We start from the raw sequence: 19,302 nt of genomic DNA on the forward strand, positions 1-19,302 counted from the left end.
AAGTACAGTGAAGCTATCTTTAGTTACAGAAACAAGAAACTCTAAATTTCTTGATGTACCTTTTTAAACATCTTGAATAGGAAAATAACCATAAACAAAACAGTGTTTGAAAAAGAAGCATTTATTTTAAAAGAAACAGACTTTTCCACACATACATGTACACATGACATCCAATGAATCAAACATGTAAACCTTTTGTCCTCGGATTTTCAAGATACATACCTAAACAAGCAGTAATACATGAGAACCCACTTTTGTGTTTTAACAAATCAATGTATCAAAACTTAACACAAACAGAACATCTAAAGGGTCAGCAATATTCAATATTACTTTCCAGAACACAAAATCTCCCGACATGGATTGAGACTTTTTTTCTACAGTGAATGTCATTTATCTCTTTCAACTTGCATACGTCATTAACCTCACACATCAAGTATAGATATCATATACATGTAAAAGTACTTGCACACACACACAACCACAGATTCTTCAGATTACATAGAGAGGACACATTTAACATATTTATCATCTATTAACAACAGATATTCATAAATAAATATTCAGCCACCATGTTTTCAACATTTTGAGGGATTTTTTTATTTTCCCTCAGACACCAGACACAATATATCTAAAAGAACTTTATACAAAGACTTTACAAAGAACAGATACAGCCATTTGCAAAACACCTTGGTACTTCTCCAAATAAAAAGCGAAATAATAAAAAAGTGACATTGACGGATTGTTTCCCTTACATAAAACTTCTGCATTTCCTACACAGTGTGAACAAGATAAAACAAAACAGGACTATGTCTCTCATTACAAACTCTAACAAAAGCCATTTCTACACCATTTTGATACAATTTGTTGCTCTAAAATAATATAAAACATTTGAAACAACAACACAGAAACAACACCTGCTGTTAGCACTAAAATTCAAAAATTTTTAACATACATAGACGTTCCTTTTTTTGTTTGTTCTTTTCCAACAAAACATACCTTGGAGATCACTGAACTATATATAAAGCATCAATTTCTACAACAATAGGGCAATAAACTTTTTTCATTTTTTTTATCCTACCAAATGTACTATACATGCATAGTTACCCACTGATTTATTTAGATGTGAATTGTTTTGATAAATGTACAGAGGTATCAAATAAATATTCATTAACAGCAATACACTGTTTCACAATAAATGTATTTAAAACTAGAAAAGTTAAAGTTGGAACTTGAATGAAGAGAGGTATTCCTGAAATAACTATAAATATAAACAACATCAAAACATTAACTTGCACATGTATCACTGAAACTTTTTAAAAGCTTGTACAGAGGTAATTCTAAACTTACTGGAAATTCTGAGAATAGGTAGCTGTACAGAAAAAAAACAGTACATCAACAGCAATACAATACAAGATGTACTGTAACACCCAGGCATACAGTAGAACCATGAACACAATACTGGCAATGTTGGAGTAGAGGAGGGCGGAGGGGTCCTCGCTGAATCACCGGGAGCGACCAGGCCTCGAGGATCGGGCATGGCCCTTACTGGCATCCACTTCCCACGGAAGGTCAAACTCTCTGTTATAGAACAAAACAATAAACTCTATACAATCCTCATTCACAAATGTGTACACAAATAGTCTTATCTTGTAGTCCGTCAGGCAGTATAATTTAAAGATCATGCAATGGAACATAGCAGATAAATTATGACTAGAGCTGGATCTAATTGAATACTCAATAGCCCTGTATATTGGGTCATTTTATCTCAACCATACTCTATACATGTAATTTTGTGTTGTACTTAATTCAAGAACAATTAAATGCTAAATTTTAATTACATATAGATCTAATAAGTTTTCAGTGATAAATTCAGGACCTGCTGATGCACTTCAGATTCTCAGTCTCAAAGATTGTCAAAGACAGTTCACATATACTCCTCAAAGATAAACAATAACATTAACTACTGCTAGAGATATTGAAGCATGTACTCACTCAGATTTCAGGTTTGGCAGAGCGTGCCCAAAGGCCATCACAGGGATTTTGTTACAGACTTCTATATGTGTAACTACAACACACAAATAGGACGTTACACTTTTAAGAAAACAATAAACAGAATACAATTTTATTTTTGTCTTAATCATTCTTATCCATTCTCTGGTGTTTTGATCATTTTAGTTTTTTGAACAGAAAATGGCAAAGAAAATTTATTTTGTATACTACATCAATAACTGCCACTTTGAGCGTGCGATTCATTTACAAATGTACTAAATGACCTAGTATCAATGGTAACTCACTATCATCCAACAGAGGATAAAAGGACTCCACATGCTGATCTTCTCCTTTCTTCAGATTCTCAGCCGTCATCTCCTTTTCCTTTAACTTCTCGTAGATCTTTTGTTCTCTTAGCCTTTGTAAGTCCCACCTATTTGATATCAAACAGTCAAACATCAGCTAAATGTCTATACTCTAGCTGTATACAGATAACATATCACACAACAAAGATCAAGACTTTTCTATTTGATGTTAAACAATGCACTCTTTAATGCATTACCTTTTTCTTCTTTTCTCCTCTACTTCAAGTTTCTGATGTCGTTTTACAAACACTTCATCTTCTAAATTCTGTAGAATTAATTTGCAACTATTCTATACTTGTATCACAAAACTTTGTATTTTTATATAAAGCATATGAAAATCTATAAGAAAAGGAGCATACAGGAAATGTAAAAGGGTCTATTTCTGTATATTTTTTTTAATTACATATTAGATCCAAATTCAAGAAAGTAACTCTTGTAACCTTACCTCTGTTCCTTCAAGTACCCAGAGGCTTGGATACTTTCGTGGTCTCCAGCTGGGCAATTTTACTGAAATAGAGCAGTCACATCGGTAAATAAATGCTGTAAGATGATGGATGCTACTAGTAATAAATATCCCAACTGTAAAATATTCATAAAGATTTCATATAAAAAATCCATTTGCATAAAAGCTTTTTTTTAGATAAAATATCAAATGAATCCTTACAGTTTAAAAACCCTTGAAAACATTTCTAAGCTTTTCAAGACTATCTTAAGTTCAATATAAGCTGAAAAAAAAAAATTATACCCTCCATAGTACTATGGAAAATAAAAATACAAGTGGCATCTAGAGCTCAGTTTGTCCCTCACCTTCTAACTGTGTGTCCTCAGTCTGGACTACATCCTTCCTATAACTCAAGTCCTCGTCCAGAGGCTCAAAGTGGGAGACAAAGTAAGGTTCATTCGTTCGAAGAACATTGTCACTTTTTTGGTCCTTGAGAATTGGCAAGAGTTTTTTCCTATAGGAGACACTGTTATCCGATGTGATTGTCCAAGACTTTTGCCTGGGGGTGGGAGGTTGGATGGCTTCCTGTATCTGGGTGGTTTTTTGGCGAGTTGTGTGGGTGGGGGAGGCGGTGCTGACTTCTTGGGTTGGTAACTGTGATCGCTTACGATGCTTTGGATGAGATTTTGAAGATGTACATGGCGTATCATTTTCATCTGCTAAAGCCAACCGCTTGGAAATGCTCTCTGTTTCAATATTCCCTTTTCTGTTATAAGTAAATAAAATAAGGAATTAAATGATTGTTGAATTAGATTTACTTAAGTTTACATACTTAACAGGGTTGTATATGGTATTTAATGGACATTACTACATGATTGCAAGAGTTGTCTTTCTTTTAATTGATCAATTTTTTTTTAGATTTTGATATGCTCCCTGTCAAAAGTGAAAGACATAAGCTGATTGGATGACATATATAGACTTCAAAACAGGCATGCCATACACATGGTCAAGTGCAGATAGCTAGTAATAAATCAGTCATTTGATAATAAGTTGAGTTTTAATAATATTTAACTATCTACCTCAATGTAAATGCGTGTGAAGGTGTTGAGAACAAAAATTAAAGTCTACTTTCATTTTCGTTTTTAGGATCTTCCTGTTTCTACATGCAGACTAATCTGCCTTTGACTTGTAGTCAATAAATTATGCCTAGAATTATCTTTGCTAAAAACTTGGATATTTCTGCATGCTTTTTTTTTAAAGATACAAACATGCAAGTGCAAATGGGTCTTTTGACCTATAAAAAATAATTATCCGAGTACCTTCAAACCCCCTTATCTCTTTAAAACTAATAACATAATAACCTTTTCACCCCTTTCTCAGCAGTGGTAGAATTTTCTGACTCTGGTTTGGATTTGTTAGCTGGGCTCCTTACAGAGGTTCCCATGATGAAATCTGAGTCCTCCTTCTGCTTCAACATGGCCATTCTCCTCTCCATTCTTTCCAGACGACATTTCAACTATAAAGAAATAAAAAGTAGCCTATTTTATTAACCTGTACTTATTCACTACTTATTGAAATACACAGAACCGAGATTGCAGTTTAAAATGTGTCTCATATCTGGGTCAAGGAGGATGGAACATGGCAATATAACTGCGTTTTAACTATAAAATATGACCATTTAAACCACTTCGTTTTAATCATAGAAAGTAGCCGATATCGCCATTGAGACCAATCACAAGATAGGCTATGCTATCTATGACATTCCCCCCTTTCCTTTGTTATAGGTAAAACCTAGAGCACGAGCCGTATCGATCACCGGCAAGAACAACGGCCGTGTAACACGACGATACACGTTGTGTCCGCCATGTAAAAATGGTAGCAGTGGCACTTCGATGTCGATATATCGTACGACTCATTTCACACACAAAACTACGCAGATTTGATTTTGAGAACACATATTAATCATGAAACGATATTTTTTAATCAAAAACTTTGAGACTAGTAGACCCGTTCTCTACAAAATTAACCAAGACAACTACTGTAGAATTTTTGTCTCGTCTGCCATCTTGGAAAAACTTACCCCGTTATTTTTCAACGCTGGGCGTTTGCATGATCGGAAAAAGTTCCTTACGGACACGGTAAATTTGTTTGGCACTAAAACATCGGTCATTTTCATGATCTTTCCTATGAATCCTTCACTCATATCACCAGAGGCGATAGAGTAGTAGAATTTTGAAAATAGACGCCAAACGGTTGGCTGATCCGCTTGATAACAAAGACGTGTGTTGTGATCACATGATCAGTCATGTGATGAAAACAAATCGACACAGCTTCCAGACCGATTGATACGGCTTTTAAATACATCTATATGCCACTTTTTTGTATTACTTATGTCAAATTTGTTTTTTTAAGACCAATGTATCAGAAATATGAAATATATTCTGCAAGCTCTGCATCATCCATTTACGACGATGCCATGGTCATACCTTTATGGAAATGGGGAACGTATCAAAAACTGAAATTCATCTTGATTTAATGTTTACATAACTATACATGTCCATGTATTGACAAAATAACAATAAAGCATTATACTAAAAAATCGAACACCATCAAAATTCATACAAATAGGGGTCACATGTTAAACATTTTCATTGATAAAAAATAGTTACCAGTACTAGTGAGCGACCAGTTCTCGCCGAGTACCATTTCTCGCCAGTACATTGTAACGTCATTTTTCGTATTTAATTTTATGTGTTGATAAAATGATGTCACAATGTACTGGTGAGAAATGATAAAATGCTTGTGTTTTGAATAGCTTTTTACTGTAAATTACTAAACCCCATAAATTAAATATTAACTAAAGCCTGTTATTTCATATTTCAAATCTTGACATACATATATCTGAAATAAAGGGTAGCTAGATGTTTGTCACAATGAAAATCCGAGTAATCTCCCTGTAACAATAACAAACCTTTTAAAGTTATACCTAAATAATTCTTTCAGTCTGAATATTACAGTACCAAAAGACCCAACCTAACACCAGAGTAAACCCCAACTAAACCCCGGGTTTACTTTTGGGGTTTACTTTGGGTTAACTTTTTAAAAATTTGGGTCCACGCAGTGTTTACTTGGAAATTGTTTTTAGGTCAACTGTATGCACTGAGGTTTGAAGTAGACCCGTCTTTTATTTTACCACCCTACTGCCTGTAAGCCCTGACCCTTGTATATTCCGAACACACAGTTATTGTCTGCTTTCAGGGGTATACTTCTGACTGGGTTTACTCTCTGTGTCCACTCTGGGTTTACTCTAGTAAACCCGGAGTAAACCCAAAAAGTAAACCCAGGGTTTAGCTGGGGTTTTCCTTCTGTTGGGTTGGGTCTGATTGGTACTGTACCTTTAGAAGTCCAATATTAATAAGCTTTAGCATTATTTCACTTATTATAATAATTAAAACTTTCATGTCATATCAAATTGTTTCAGCATTGATACACTTAAAAATTGGACTATCTAATATAAGGTTAATCAACAGATAAATCACCAATAATGACATAACTGTGTGAAATAAAGACAGTTCTTGTATATAAAATCATATATAAAATCATATACATGTAAAACATACATGTAGATTTTAGGCCCTAACCAAATTCAGAGAAATCTGATTTCAGGTGAAGTTTTAAACAATAAGAAAAGAAATGAAATTACAACAGTGTTTAAACTTTAACTTTTGAATATTACCATGATTACATATACATGTACATGTACAGTATTTGGAACAATGGGGATGAACTGAGTCAATGGCATTGTCTTATTCTCTTTTGAGAAGTGGACAGCTATGCCTGTCCACTTCTCAAAAGAGAATAGCATTGTCTCAAGTCCTGTAGGAAGGTGTCATCATTCTCACGAGTTGAACTAGGGGCACTGGTGACAATGTTAGGGAGACTTTACACCTTGTTAGTCTTGACTTAGTTTACATCCCTCGGGCGCCAAGTGCTCTCCAGATATAAAGCTTCTCAGTCAGACTTGCCAATTTGTAAACTTTTTCTAACAAACTGACTTCTGTCATATTGCAAATTTTTGCATTAACAATTTGTCGATGCTTACCATGTTATTTTCAGACTTAACGGCGCGGATTTCTTTCTCTTTCTCTGTAAGCATCTCTTGCTGGTGTTGAACAAGGTCTAAATTGACCAGCAGCAAGTCTTTGAGATGAGCACAACTTTGCATGACACATTCATCAGTTGTTTCATCTGTAAACTTGGATTGCATCATACAGCTTCTCTCACCACCAACGTGGTTTGAAATTGTACCATCTTCTCGCTCTTTAGCCTCCCGCTCTGCCTGTCTCGCGTATCTTAGACTTTCTTGCACAGCAAGAGCCAAATCCGTATCAAATCCCCCTGTTTCCGAGTACGACATTTTAGTAGCTCGCCTTCTCGGCAAAGCCGATCGTCCCTCGGTCCGACCGCGTGAATCACTAAAGCTGTCTGCTCTAGAATGTCCGCCGGTCATTGTGTGATGAATTCCCGATCTTGCACCCTCTCTCTTTTTTTTCCACCGCCTTTGTTGTTTGTTTTGTTTGGCTGAAATATGGCGTACGCACTTGTTACCTCTTTTACAAAAGAGTTCCATTTTTTGACCGGTACCAATAGAAATCGTTCCCAATGATCAATAGACTGGTCCTCTGTCTCTATCGTACGAAAGAATATATGTATATCGCGCATATCAGACAGGCATTGACAGTCTAAATGATCAATCGACCTCTTTCAATTTGTTTCTTTTTAACGTTTTTAGACATCTCCCATTGTATTGAAAAAATTTATAATAACTTTTGGAGAATCACAGAATAATTAAAGGCATTGTCTTATCAAATGATCAGTGCAGTTAATGGTTGTACTAAAAAACTAGGTGCTTTTTTGTTATTTCATACAGGAGGTCTATTACATGTAACTATACATCATTGACATCCTGTATGAATCAAGCGCTTGTGAATTACGTAACCTTATATCCGGGAATTATAGTCAGGTGCTCTACCGAGATCATCACTGGGCTGCATTTTAAAACATATTTTAAGACAAAGTTATAAATATTTACAGACACATATTAAAATCATCTTTAAAGAACAAAATGGACATAAAACCATTTGTTTACAAATATTTCAATTCCCATAATTATATTTTCCAGCCATAAGAGTAAATCATTGATTAGTTGGTGATTACAATTAGCATTCATTAATTTGGTCGCAAATTCTTTTGTAAAACGCAACCCAGATTATTAATACCTATAAGTCCTAAATGGTAATATATCTTTTCATCTGTGACTACCTCAAACCAAGGAGGCCAGATGGGGGAAGAGAATCTTACTCTGGCCTGATTCAGAGTGCTCAGATTTAATCTCCCTGTTTGGTGTGTCAATCACTGTTTTAAAATATCACTTACTATTACCCCTGTGTGCCTCTCATCTAGGAAAATAATAAAATACTCAAGCATTTCCAATTCAGCTAAAAAAAGGAAAAAAAACCCCATAAACTACACAATTTTTGCAATATTTTTTTAATCAGCAAGTACATGTATAAGCATAACATAAAATTTATGAAGTCAATATAAGTTTTATGGCTGTTGTCACGTCCCATGTTTTTCATCGTTATACTGGAAGACCTTCAGGTGATTGTCAGCCGCTCCTGACAGAAGAAGGCTAGGAATCGACCAATCAACTGCCAGGATTTTTTCTTCATGACCACTCATGTTGTACAAAGGTGCTTTCGGACTACAAAAAAAGGTTATGCTGACAGTGACTCTTGGTAGATGCAATTAATTATAGGTTGTGGATAGGCCTATTCATATTCTCTTACAGAAAATATATTTTTTTAAAATTAAAAATAAGGTTAAAAAGGGATAAAAGCACAGGAATTTGTACACAAACTTCAAAAGCAATAAAAGTTTTTTCACTCAATTTTCATTAAATAACCCACAAGACTTTTCAAACCTTTCTACACATTTATATGTGTTAGCGTATAAAGTTTCTATGAAATATTGTGATCATCTTCTGAAATCAGCTAACAGTATACATGCAAGACAATGAGAACTAACAGAAATAAATCAACATTGTTTACCTTCTTGTGTCCCATAATTTCATAACTGTGTCGTATGAGCCCGAGATAAAGAGGTACTGGTTCACAGGGGACCAGCTAACACTGGACACCCACCCATTGTGTGATGTGTAGGTACACTTCACAATAGCACCGTCTACAATGATAAAACAAAACATTAGCATTATATAAGCACCAAAATATGTGACCATCACTTTCTTTTTAGAATCTGATTGAATGCAAAGATAACTCTATATTCCTTTGTCAACAACAAGTTCTAAATTTTAAAGGGCTGAATTTTCCATAAAATTTATGAAATTTCAAAAATTCTTTGCAGCAGTTTAGGAGGGGTTGCGCATACAAACTATATTTGATTTATGGCTAAAATAATATGTTCAAAAGCGCCAAAATTCCCAGAAAAATTAGAAATCAGAATATCCTGGTAATGTGCACATCTACACACCTACAAACTTAGTCGAAGAGGAGATGCGCTTACTACCTATTCACTGCTTTATATAATACATAGCCAAAATTCTAAGTTCAAAAGGGCTGAAATTCCAAAAAAATATAAATGGAATTGGAATTTTCTGGTAATATGCACATATGCATTGTGTCGAAAACAATTCCACCCGGCGGTTTAAGAGTAGTTGCCCTTACAAGAAAACTGACAGATGGGTTAAAAACATTATTCCACTAGCAACTTCATTGTGTTGGGATACAATAATGGTGAACAGATAATGAAAGGGAGTCCTTAATGACGCCAAGATGGTGTTAATTTTCAAGGATCATTTTAGAACCATGCAGTTTTAAGACCAACCTGTAGTTCTTGGGTCCCACAACCGGAGATGACGGTCAGCAGATGCTGTGACTATTTGTCTATTGAGGAGGGAGTATGACATATCTAGGAACACCTTGGTGCCTTGCTGTTATAGATAGGATATAGACACATTAGTAGCTGATAATAGACACATTACTTACACTAAAACTGAGTTTTGAAAAATTCCTCTGTTTAACATTTGATTGTACATGTAGTAGGAGATAAGCATAAAAAATAAGAAATTATGGTATCGTTAAATTGCACAATGAACATTGTGCAAGTATAAATACAAAATCATGCCACTAAAATTACCAAAATTGAAATGATTATTATTTAACATTAAATACCTGGCATCATAAAAGATAATTCAATATAAGATGAAAACAAGGATTTTATTAGTTAAGAAGATTTCCAAGTACAAGATTACCATTTGTGAGGTTTGCGTTGCTCTCTCCATGTCCCACAGACGCAGTGTGTGATCCCATGATGCCGTGCAGACCTCTGACCTACTTAACCACTCGGCCGCAGATATTCCCTCTGCGTGACCAGACAGTGTCAGAACCGGTACCTACATATACAAAAATATCATTTACTATACATGTTTGGCAAAATTATGGGTTGCCAATTCATATGAATATTACATTATATGTACCGGTACCCTAAAGTCTTGTGTATAAAAGATATCATTTTGACTGATATTTGGTGATTTATTTCAGTTTGGATACATTACATATACAAAAATATCATTACAATATAGGTTTGGCAAAATTATGGGTTGTCAATTCATATGAATATTTTTATGTACATGTACCCGGTACCCAAAAGTCTTGTGTATAAAAGATATCGTTTTGACCGATTTATTTCAGTTTGGATATTTTTCAAGACTGGCTCAAGTTTAGAGTTTCCTAGATGTATCTTCTTGATGACATTTCATGAGTAACTCAAGTTTGTACATTTTGGAGATATCTTTTTGATTAATTTGAGTCTGAATATATTTGGGGACTTACTCGAGTTTGGACTTTCTTGGAGATCCTCTGTTTCTTGGTCGGGGCCTCTAACTGTTCCTCTTGGTCTCCCTCAGCCACAGCAGCTGTATGTAAACAGCACAAAATGTTAATTTGTCAGGTTAATGATACAAATTTTTTTTTATTATAACAAATGCATGTGAACTCAAAACTTTGTACAACTTCTCGTGTAAATACATCAGGTCAGATAACCAAATCAACATCTTATCATATGAAAATCAATGCATACGTATATATTTCCTTGAAAGTTATTGTAGGGTCTTTATATTTCTTGGGGCCAATTTTTGTAGACTTTCATTTTGTCACAGGTTCATGAGGATGTAACTTCTGGATTAAGGATATGATCAGTACATTGTACCAATAAATAATAATAATAAACAATAAATAATGAATAAATACCATATTTCATAATTTGTTGAGAGTGTTATTTCTTTGGTGGGGGACCCACAAAATGAACAAAAATTGAGCCATCAGGAATTCTAATGATTCCATCCCATACTTGTATTTTGGCATAATCACCGCTTTCAATGAGGGACAACAGAAAACAATTTATCCCCATTTTAGAGATCAGAATTTGTTGCTTCAGATTCTATATTTGGCAAAATAACTTATCTTCAAATAGATAAATTACAATTAAAACCCTGCATAATGATTTGATCTCTGATGACATGCACCAATATACATGGTAAGAAAATGTGCATATGCTGGCAAATACAAGAAATAACAGTATTTCAAGGTAACAACAACCAAATTTCTTGCAAACAGACCTACCTGCAGACCAGAGTTTCAACATCTTGTCCCAGGAACCACTGACAAACTGAAATAAACACTCCGATAAATTTCCTCTTTGAAATATGGCCATAAAATCATTCAATGTGGTATCATTTGACACAATGAGATGGTTTATGGGAAACTAATAAATTTTTTTCAGTCAAAACACTCTGATGAATTATGTTAGAAAAGATTAAATTACAAATTGATAATATAAGGGAATGTATAGGGAAATGACAAAATCATACTGCAGACGATCTCCTGTCAGACAAATGATGTACATTTACATTGGCAAAGAAATATATGGCATTTTGAAACAAGTACAAATTTTTAATCTACGATTCAAGTTCTTCAAATTAGTATGCTAGGCTACTATTAAACTTAAATCTAGCTACTCAATCTTACACAATGAGGATAACTCTCCTACCACTCACTTTATCTCTTTCCTCATTAATGGCAATGCAATCCACACTCCCCGCGTGGCCTCGACATGCATGGACACACTCCACTGAATTCTCCTCCCTGTGCCACTCCCAGATCAATATGGTCTGGTCGTGTGACCCAGAGATGAATCTGCAAGTTGGTCCACCATCTTAAATGAAGAAATCAATCAATTACCAAAATCAATGTCAACAATTCCAACAGTGTGTTACAAATTTGTCACATCAAATTAATCTGAGGTAAGACTTGACAACCAACTAAAGTTTGCACATAATAGCAGCTAGGTCCAATGTCTTAGATAAATAAATCCAATAATCAATTCAAGATGCATATCATAATCAAAATGATAATTAATTTTGCAATGACATAATGATGATGTATGGTATTCAAAGGTCAGAGGTCAAACTACTCAAAGGTCAAAAGCCAGAGGTTAGACAACAAAAGGCCTTAATGCATTATTGGACATGTGAATCAAGATTCTGAATTGGTATTTAGCCTGTAGAAATTCACCTCCACTGAGCCATTTGACACACTTGACTGGAGCAGAATGACCTGGAATTGTTAGGAGTGGGGCTCCTGTTGTGGTCCATATTCTTACTGTGTTGTCATAGCTACCAGACAAAATGCTGAAATAGTTCAAAACTTGTATGAGGACATCAGATCTTAAAAATGCAACTTGTAACAAGTACAGCTTATTTGATTAATACAGTAAAACACGCTTATAACAAAGTCCCAGGGACGGGCAATTTTATTATGTTACAAGCGTAACTCGTCATATCTGTCAAGTTTACAACATGTAATAAAGTCCTGGGGAATGAAAATCTTTGTGCTGCAGGCATCAATTCATTATAAGCATGTTCGCTATAACAGTGTTTTACTGTACCAAGTAAATTTTGTGATGTTTATATATATATTAAGCAAAATTTGAGCACCATGTACTTGTTTGAAACCTTTCACCTATCGTTGTATGTAGCTTAAAGTTGTATATGGGTCATGATCAAACATATAAGAGGAGACACTGCAGGCGTTTAACACTCTTTGAACCAAAGTACTGTAAGTGATAAAGGCCTACCATTCCTTGCATCCCTGTAAACAGCTGACCCAGTCATCATGCAGGAGAGAATCCTCTGGTTTGGGGGCTGGTTGTCTTTCAACAAATTCTATCTCTACTATATCTTCCTGAAAACAGTGAAACCAGTTTGCATCAATCTGAGCTAAATTATGCTTGAATTATAACACATATAACGCATACAGAGAGACAGAGAGTCAGACATAGAGAGAAAGAAAATGACAGATAAATTTATGAGACATAACTTACCGAGGATACTCCTCTGTTTTCAAGGTGTTTATCGAGCGGTACTCGCAAAAACTCTCCATCCAACAGGAAATCAAACTCAATGCCAGCGTCCACAGAATCATCACTTCCTGCACATAATAAAATTTTAAAAATGAAAATGATTTAAATTTTTTAATATCATTAACACATGATTAAAAAGACTTTCAGATTGATCACTTGAAAAAAATCAAGGCTCAATTGACAATAATGCTAATCATCTTAACTGTGAAAAAACAGTTTGATCAATTGCAATTTCACAAATGTAAGAAGTAGATCAAAAGAAATTTATGTTTGGTATGATATTTCTGCTTTAAAAAAAATTGAACTGCAAATACTGAGATGGTGCTATTACATAAACACATATAAATCTTCAATGTGAACTTCCTTTCGAAGAGGCTTGGCGATTAAATGTTCAATCCTTTTTTTTGGTATCGGGAGTGCTCTATCAAAACAGGCTTAACAACAGTGGTTGGACTCCGACTGTGGTTCTAGCGACTTTTTTTTACTGTCTTGGTTTGTTTGACAGTTGAGTGGGTATCTTTAAAAATGTCTTAGCCTTGAATTAACACGAGCTTGTTTACATAGGACTGTGTACCTTTTAAGATCTGGTTGATCAGTGAACTGAGCTCTGAGGTTCCCACCGCAGCTGGAACAGAGTATGGTGTGTCTGGTATGGAGTATCTGAAAGGCAGAAATATCATGTCATTCACACCAGCACTTGATGTGTGGATATTTCCCCCATTAACATTTCTATGACACTTATTTGTTTGAGATTTGTGAAAATAATTTTCTGATAGGTTTAGCAATGTAAAAAAAAAGGAAGGAAGAGTCAGTATCAACATCTTTGTTGTTGTCATGTTGCGATCATGCGATATCAACATTTGAAACTTTTAAATTTTGGAGAAATAACTGAAAGCAATGTGTTATGCGGTTTTTTCTTAAAATCAGAATAGTAAGATGAATTCAATAATTCATCAATTGTTTGAGAACATACACAAAGGTTAAATGTGGTTTGATAAGGCAAGAAAGTTGTTTTGGGCAGCAATTTGCATCTAATTTCATGAAGTATGTGCAACTGAAATGATTCAATGATAGTAAGCCCTATGTCTAGTGCATATTTAAGAAAAAGAAGGCTTTTCATGTCTCAGGAAACACAAATACAACATTCAAGTAAAAAACATACTGGGATTGTTTGGTGAAAAATTTCGCTTGCACGTGTGGTGTATTTTCGTCAGCCATCGTCGTGTTAAATGTTTACCTCCAAATATTGAAGAGCTGGGGTTGCTAGTCAGATCGCCCCATAGCCAAATCGTCATATGCATAAACGGCATTGGATATATAATTTTTTTTAAAATGTCATTTTAACGATTATTCTGGTTATAGTGGTTGTAATAAGAAGAACATTGTTTTTAAAGTTTACTTTTTATAATGGACATTAAATACACTTTTATTTAAACAATAAAATGCTTTCTTTGGTGATTCATTCGGGATATGAAGGTAGCGACATTGCAGAAAAAATACACAACCCGCGTTAGCGGGTTATGTAAATTTTCTCTGCAATAATCGCTACCTTCATAACCCGCATGAATCATCAAAGAAAGTATTTTATTGTTTATATTAACATCTCTCTTTAACAAATCAATAATTTGATTTTGGAAAGTAAGAAAAATTCGCTAAATTACTGTTAATGTACGTAAGTAGGTTAGCTAAAAGGAACAGCCTAATCGTCTCCTGTGAGACTGAGAGTCTGGCATCATCATGATTATTTCGTGCAGTCCGTGATATTTTGTAGCTAGCTGTAGGGTTGGACCAATCGATAAACAGGGCGTGTCAATTTCAGACCCAAGTTTCAGCCGCTGTAGATTTCGACCAATCGATGAACGGGGCATGTAGATTTCAGTCTGCCTGTTTCTATAAAGCTATGAATTAAATATAAGTTTTCGTAAGAAATAGAGGGAATAATACTTTGTAGATGTAAATATAACGTGATTGAAACAGATGTTTTCAGTAAATGTTTTTACCTGTAATGCAATACACAGAAATACACTTGATACTATTAAAGGATTACTAATATTTAATTTTAATCATTTTTGTCTTCGGGAACAAATAGTAATTAATGGATTCCACTATCCAACAACCTAACCCCTTGTGGTTACTCTAGCCTATGTATGTATTGTTACTACATTAAGATAACAATCAGTGCAATCACGTGACACAAAACAACATTGTTTGCAAAGATCTCGCTCATGTATAGCCGGAAAAGGCCGAGCGATTAAGTTTTCCGACTACATGTACTTCGAACATGTTTATATTCTGTTAATTGTGTTATGGTGGAAAACCCCATTTAACATTCGCATGTGATCAACAATTGTCGCCAAGGTAAAATTATTTAGAAAAGCTATGCTTTTTATCATATATAATGAAAATACAAGTATTTGTAAATTGTTTAAGTATATAGATTATCTCATTACTGAGATTCGACATTGTTTTACAAAAACGTACGAAGAGAGAGATTGGGGGGGGGGGGGGGGGGGTTGTATTGATTTATAGAATATAATCATATATCTATATAGATAAGGTGATAATTAATATAATTTATTTTCCCATATATTTGAGTACCAATATGACGACACAGTTACCAAACTACGGATAAAAGGAACCAATGACTTCATTTAATGCCATGTCCGATAAATGCTTTCTGTAAGTGGTATATGGTAAAAAAAAAAAAAAAGATCAACATAATACTATTGACAGATGACAACGCTTAAAACCTTTCCAGAGAAAACGGCTATCGATTTGATAAATTAGGCAAGAATAGATTTATAAATGTAAATGCAACAAACCAGAATTTGTGATATTGTATTTTAAATTTTATCTTTTGAAATTCTTAAGGTATATATGAAAGGTATTATACACAACTCGAAATCAAATACCAGTATTCAGTTTAAATGTACCGAATTTGTAAGATGCATGTCCTGTTTGTTTTAAGATAATTATAGAGCTTTTGCATGGAAATAGGACTTGTAATTTTGTAAATACTAACTAGATATGACCAATATGACAGACCCTTTAGCATCAAAAATAATAATCATGAATTCGAAGTGAAATGGCATGAAGCTATATAAAAACTCTTCTGATGAAGAGTTCAATCGTAAGCTGACTAATGATGGTGTATTAGAACTATCTCTCGGGGTTGTCTCACCACGTTCTATTTTCTCCGCTAAATACTTGGAAAGGCAGACAGGCACTCAGCCAATCCCCCACCCCCATTGCTATATATATATATATATATATATATATATATATATATATATATATATATATATATATATATATATATATATATATATATATATATATATATATATGCATATGATATACCCCCCCTTTTTTTTGTTGACATATTAAATGTCTTGAAAAAAGATGATAAGGCATTCTATATTTGTATCGATCGATCATACTAAAGGTGCTAAAAAAAATTAAAACCCCAAACATGCACATAGCATAAATATGCAAAAAAATAAACTTGCTGAGGAGAACAGACTTGCCTGAATTAATTAGCATCTTAACGAAGCGTAAAGTGCACATCTCAGAAGACCAGTGACTCCGTGGCTTCGTTTATAGAAGTAAGAGTACACCGACAAAAAACTGTACGGTCTGCTACATGAACGAAATCCTTACACCCTGTTCTTAGTGTTAAAATTAAAGATACAAATTCAAAAATTACTTCCGAAAACTCCCCAAAGGTAAGAGCATTTCCTTATTAACTATGTTTATAAAGTTTCAACAGTTAAAGATCCGATTACTTTCTATATATTTTTCTGTTTGTTTTTCTAATAAGAAGCAATAAGATTAATTTACAATCAAACTTTATAACTCTGAAAAAAAAGCGCTTAGAAGAACGGTTTACAAAATGACATATTGTTTTTTTTATTGAGACCATATTTTATTGTGAAAGAAAAATGAAAGTATTTGACAGCTGCATGGCACTGCCTAAATATGTCCCCTGTTTGTTTGGGGGGGTTTTTTTTGGGGGGGGGTGCCAAAAAGCTATTTCAAAAAGAATGAAATATTTATTTTAAGAAACCAAATTTTATTTGTAGACAACAACATAAAATTATTCCTCATCAAAATATAGTTTACATTTTCCATTTTTTGATAGCTATGTTTCGATTTCATAACATACTGTCTATTTCAATACAATTTCAAATGTATTACAAATTACATTATTCTACTATTAAGTTACAATAAACAAAACAATATAAATTATGTATAATACTACATTCAATTTATTATGCATAGATAATAAAAAAAGCATTGACCATAGATTCGCAGGTTCAATATCGCATCAATCCAAACCCCGTGAAAAAATAAAGAATAAAAAAATTTCAACAAGTACATTCAGATGGTTAGCCAACCTTTGTACACAAGATTGTGAATGACTGGACAATAAACTCGGGGTTATTTTGCATTCAGTTAAAAAACAAGGTGACTTATACTGTAGATTCCTTATTTAACACGAGAACTTAATTCTGCGGTTCAACGATTTACCATCATATCGCGAAAACATAAATTGGCGAATGCCGAAATTTTATCTTACTTTCATGTTGTTTACATGTGTCCCAAAATTAAAAGCGAGATTTAAAAATTCGCGAGACGGGCTTCTCGCGATTTTACGCGGATATTAATTACTCGCGTTTAATTAGGAATTTACAGTAACTACCGGTCGTAGGTCCCATATGTGTTTTGGTTTATTCACGGCATGGTGGAAAACCAACTGAATAATCTCCTAATGATTCAGTTATAGTGTGTTTTTTTTTAAATTTTTTACAATGATTTGGTGATCTAACTGCTAAACGACAAATAATAAATATTACAAGTTAAAGTAGGAATTTTGAATTCCATAGAAGGGGACTATACGTATTCTCTGTGAACGACGAAGTTCTTTTGAAGTAAAATCTTCAGGTCTGGAATGTACTTGATATCGGCAGGTGCACTATGCTACCTTATTTGCACTTTAAGCATCGATGATTAAACATTTCTATGCATCGGTGGAGTTTTATGATGCACTTATCATGAAAGATGCACTAACAGTTCGTCAAATAAAAAAACAAAAAAGTTACGGACGATTGACTTTTTGAATAAAACTGAACGCCAAAAGGTGAAATAGTTTGCACATACACCATCAATAATGTTTAGTTTCTGACTTGCAGTTATAGGAAGAAATAAATTAAAATTCTGCAAATGTGGCATAAATGTACGTATTTTTAAACCTGAACTACACCGTGGTTTTATGTAATATGATAGAGCCGCCAACTCACCCTCTCTCGTTCGGAATTTGAATGATGTAGCATTCTATATTTGTATCAATAGAGTATAGTGATACCAAAGGTGCTAAAGAGCAATAAAACTCCACAATTATGAAAAAATATTAAACTCCATCGATGAGAACAGATTTGCCTGACTTAATATTTGGATAATATTGATAAAGCAGCAAGTGCGTTGTTTGTACATTTAAAAAGACAAGTGATTATGGGGCTACACAGCGACGCATGACTATACGGTCCGTCACATAAACGAAATCCTAACCATCTGTTTTAAATTTGCTGAAAAATACAAATTAAAAATCATCTCACCAAGGGTAAGACGTTTTCTTGTTCACTGCATATATAAAGTACATGTAGTAAAGGTTAAAGATTTGATTACTTTCTATTATGCTGGTTTTTTTCCTCTAATAGAAAGCAATGCAGTCTAATCAGGTTTATGATAAAACTTAACAATTTTGGGGGGAAAAAACGCTTAGAAGCACGGTTTTCCAAATGATCTTAAATTTGTTATATATTTTTTGGTTATTGAAACTTATGTTGGCATATTTCTGCCCCCCTTAGTTCAAAATAAACTATGTCAACATGCTAGAACATTATGTCAACATGCAACATAATTATTATGGTGGTATATCTCTGCCCCTTTTGTACAAGTTATTTTTCTATCAAATTTGTCGACATGCAAGATAAATATGTTGACATAAAA

General features: G+C 34.0%; 2 protein-coding genes across 2 annotated transcripts; both read right to left on the bottom strand.

Annotated features, from left to right (window-relative positions):
* Window positions 1-1,045: 1,045 nt before the first annotated feature.
* LOC105327094 (male-specific lethal 1 homolog) lies at window positions 1,046-7,412 on the bottom strand. Its single transcript, XM_011427398.4, has 8 exons — window positions 6,899-7,412; window positions 4,158-4,312; window positions 3,162-3,562; window positions 2,800-2,861; window positions 2,552-2,619; window positions 2,295-2,422; window positions 1,993-2,065; window positions 1,046-1,578 (listed from the first exon to the last, which is right to left on the bottom strand). The coding sequence occupies exons 1-8, from the start codon at window positions 7,304-7,306 to the stop codon at window positions 1,503-1,505; spliced, it is 1,371 nt and encodes a 456-aa protein (XP_011425700.3). The 5' UTR covers window positions 7,307-7,412; the 3' UTR covers window positions 1,046-1,502.
* Window positions 7,413-8,371: 959 nt separating this feature from the next.
* Window positions 8,372-14,592, bottom strand: LOC105327106 (ribosome biogenesis protein WDR12 homolog). Its single transcript, XM_034452986.2, has 12 exons — window positions 14,456-14,592; window positions 13,868-13,953; window positions 13,255-13,361; window positions 13,009-13,115; window positions 12,447-12,562; window positions 11,930-12,087; window positions 11,496-11,541; window positions 10,707-10,789; window positions 10,127-10,267; window positions 9,700-9,805; window positions 8,907-9,039; window positions 8,372-8,560 (listed from the first exon to the last, which is right to left on the bottom strand). The coding sequence occupies exons 1-12, from the start codon at window positions 14,509-14,511 to the stop codon at window positions 8,416-8,418; spliced, it is 1,284 nt and encodes a 427-aa protein (XP_034308877.2). The 5' UTR covers window positions 14,512-14,592; the 3' UTR covers window positions 8,372-8,415.
* Between the last annotated feature and the right edge of the window lie 4,710 nt (window positions 14,593-19,302).

The sequence above is a fragment of the Magallana gigas genome, chromosome 10 (assembly GCF_963853765.1).
Source record: "Magallana gigas chromosome 10, xbMagGiga1.1, whole genome shotgun sequence".
In the NCBI taxonomy this organism is placed as follows: Eukaryota; Metazoa; Mollusca; class Bivalvia; order Ostreida; family Ostreidae; genus Magallana; species Magallana gigas.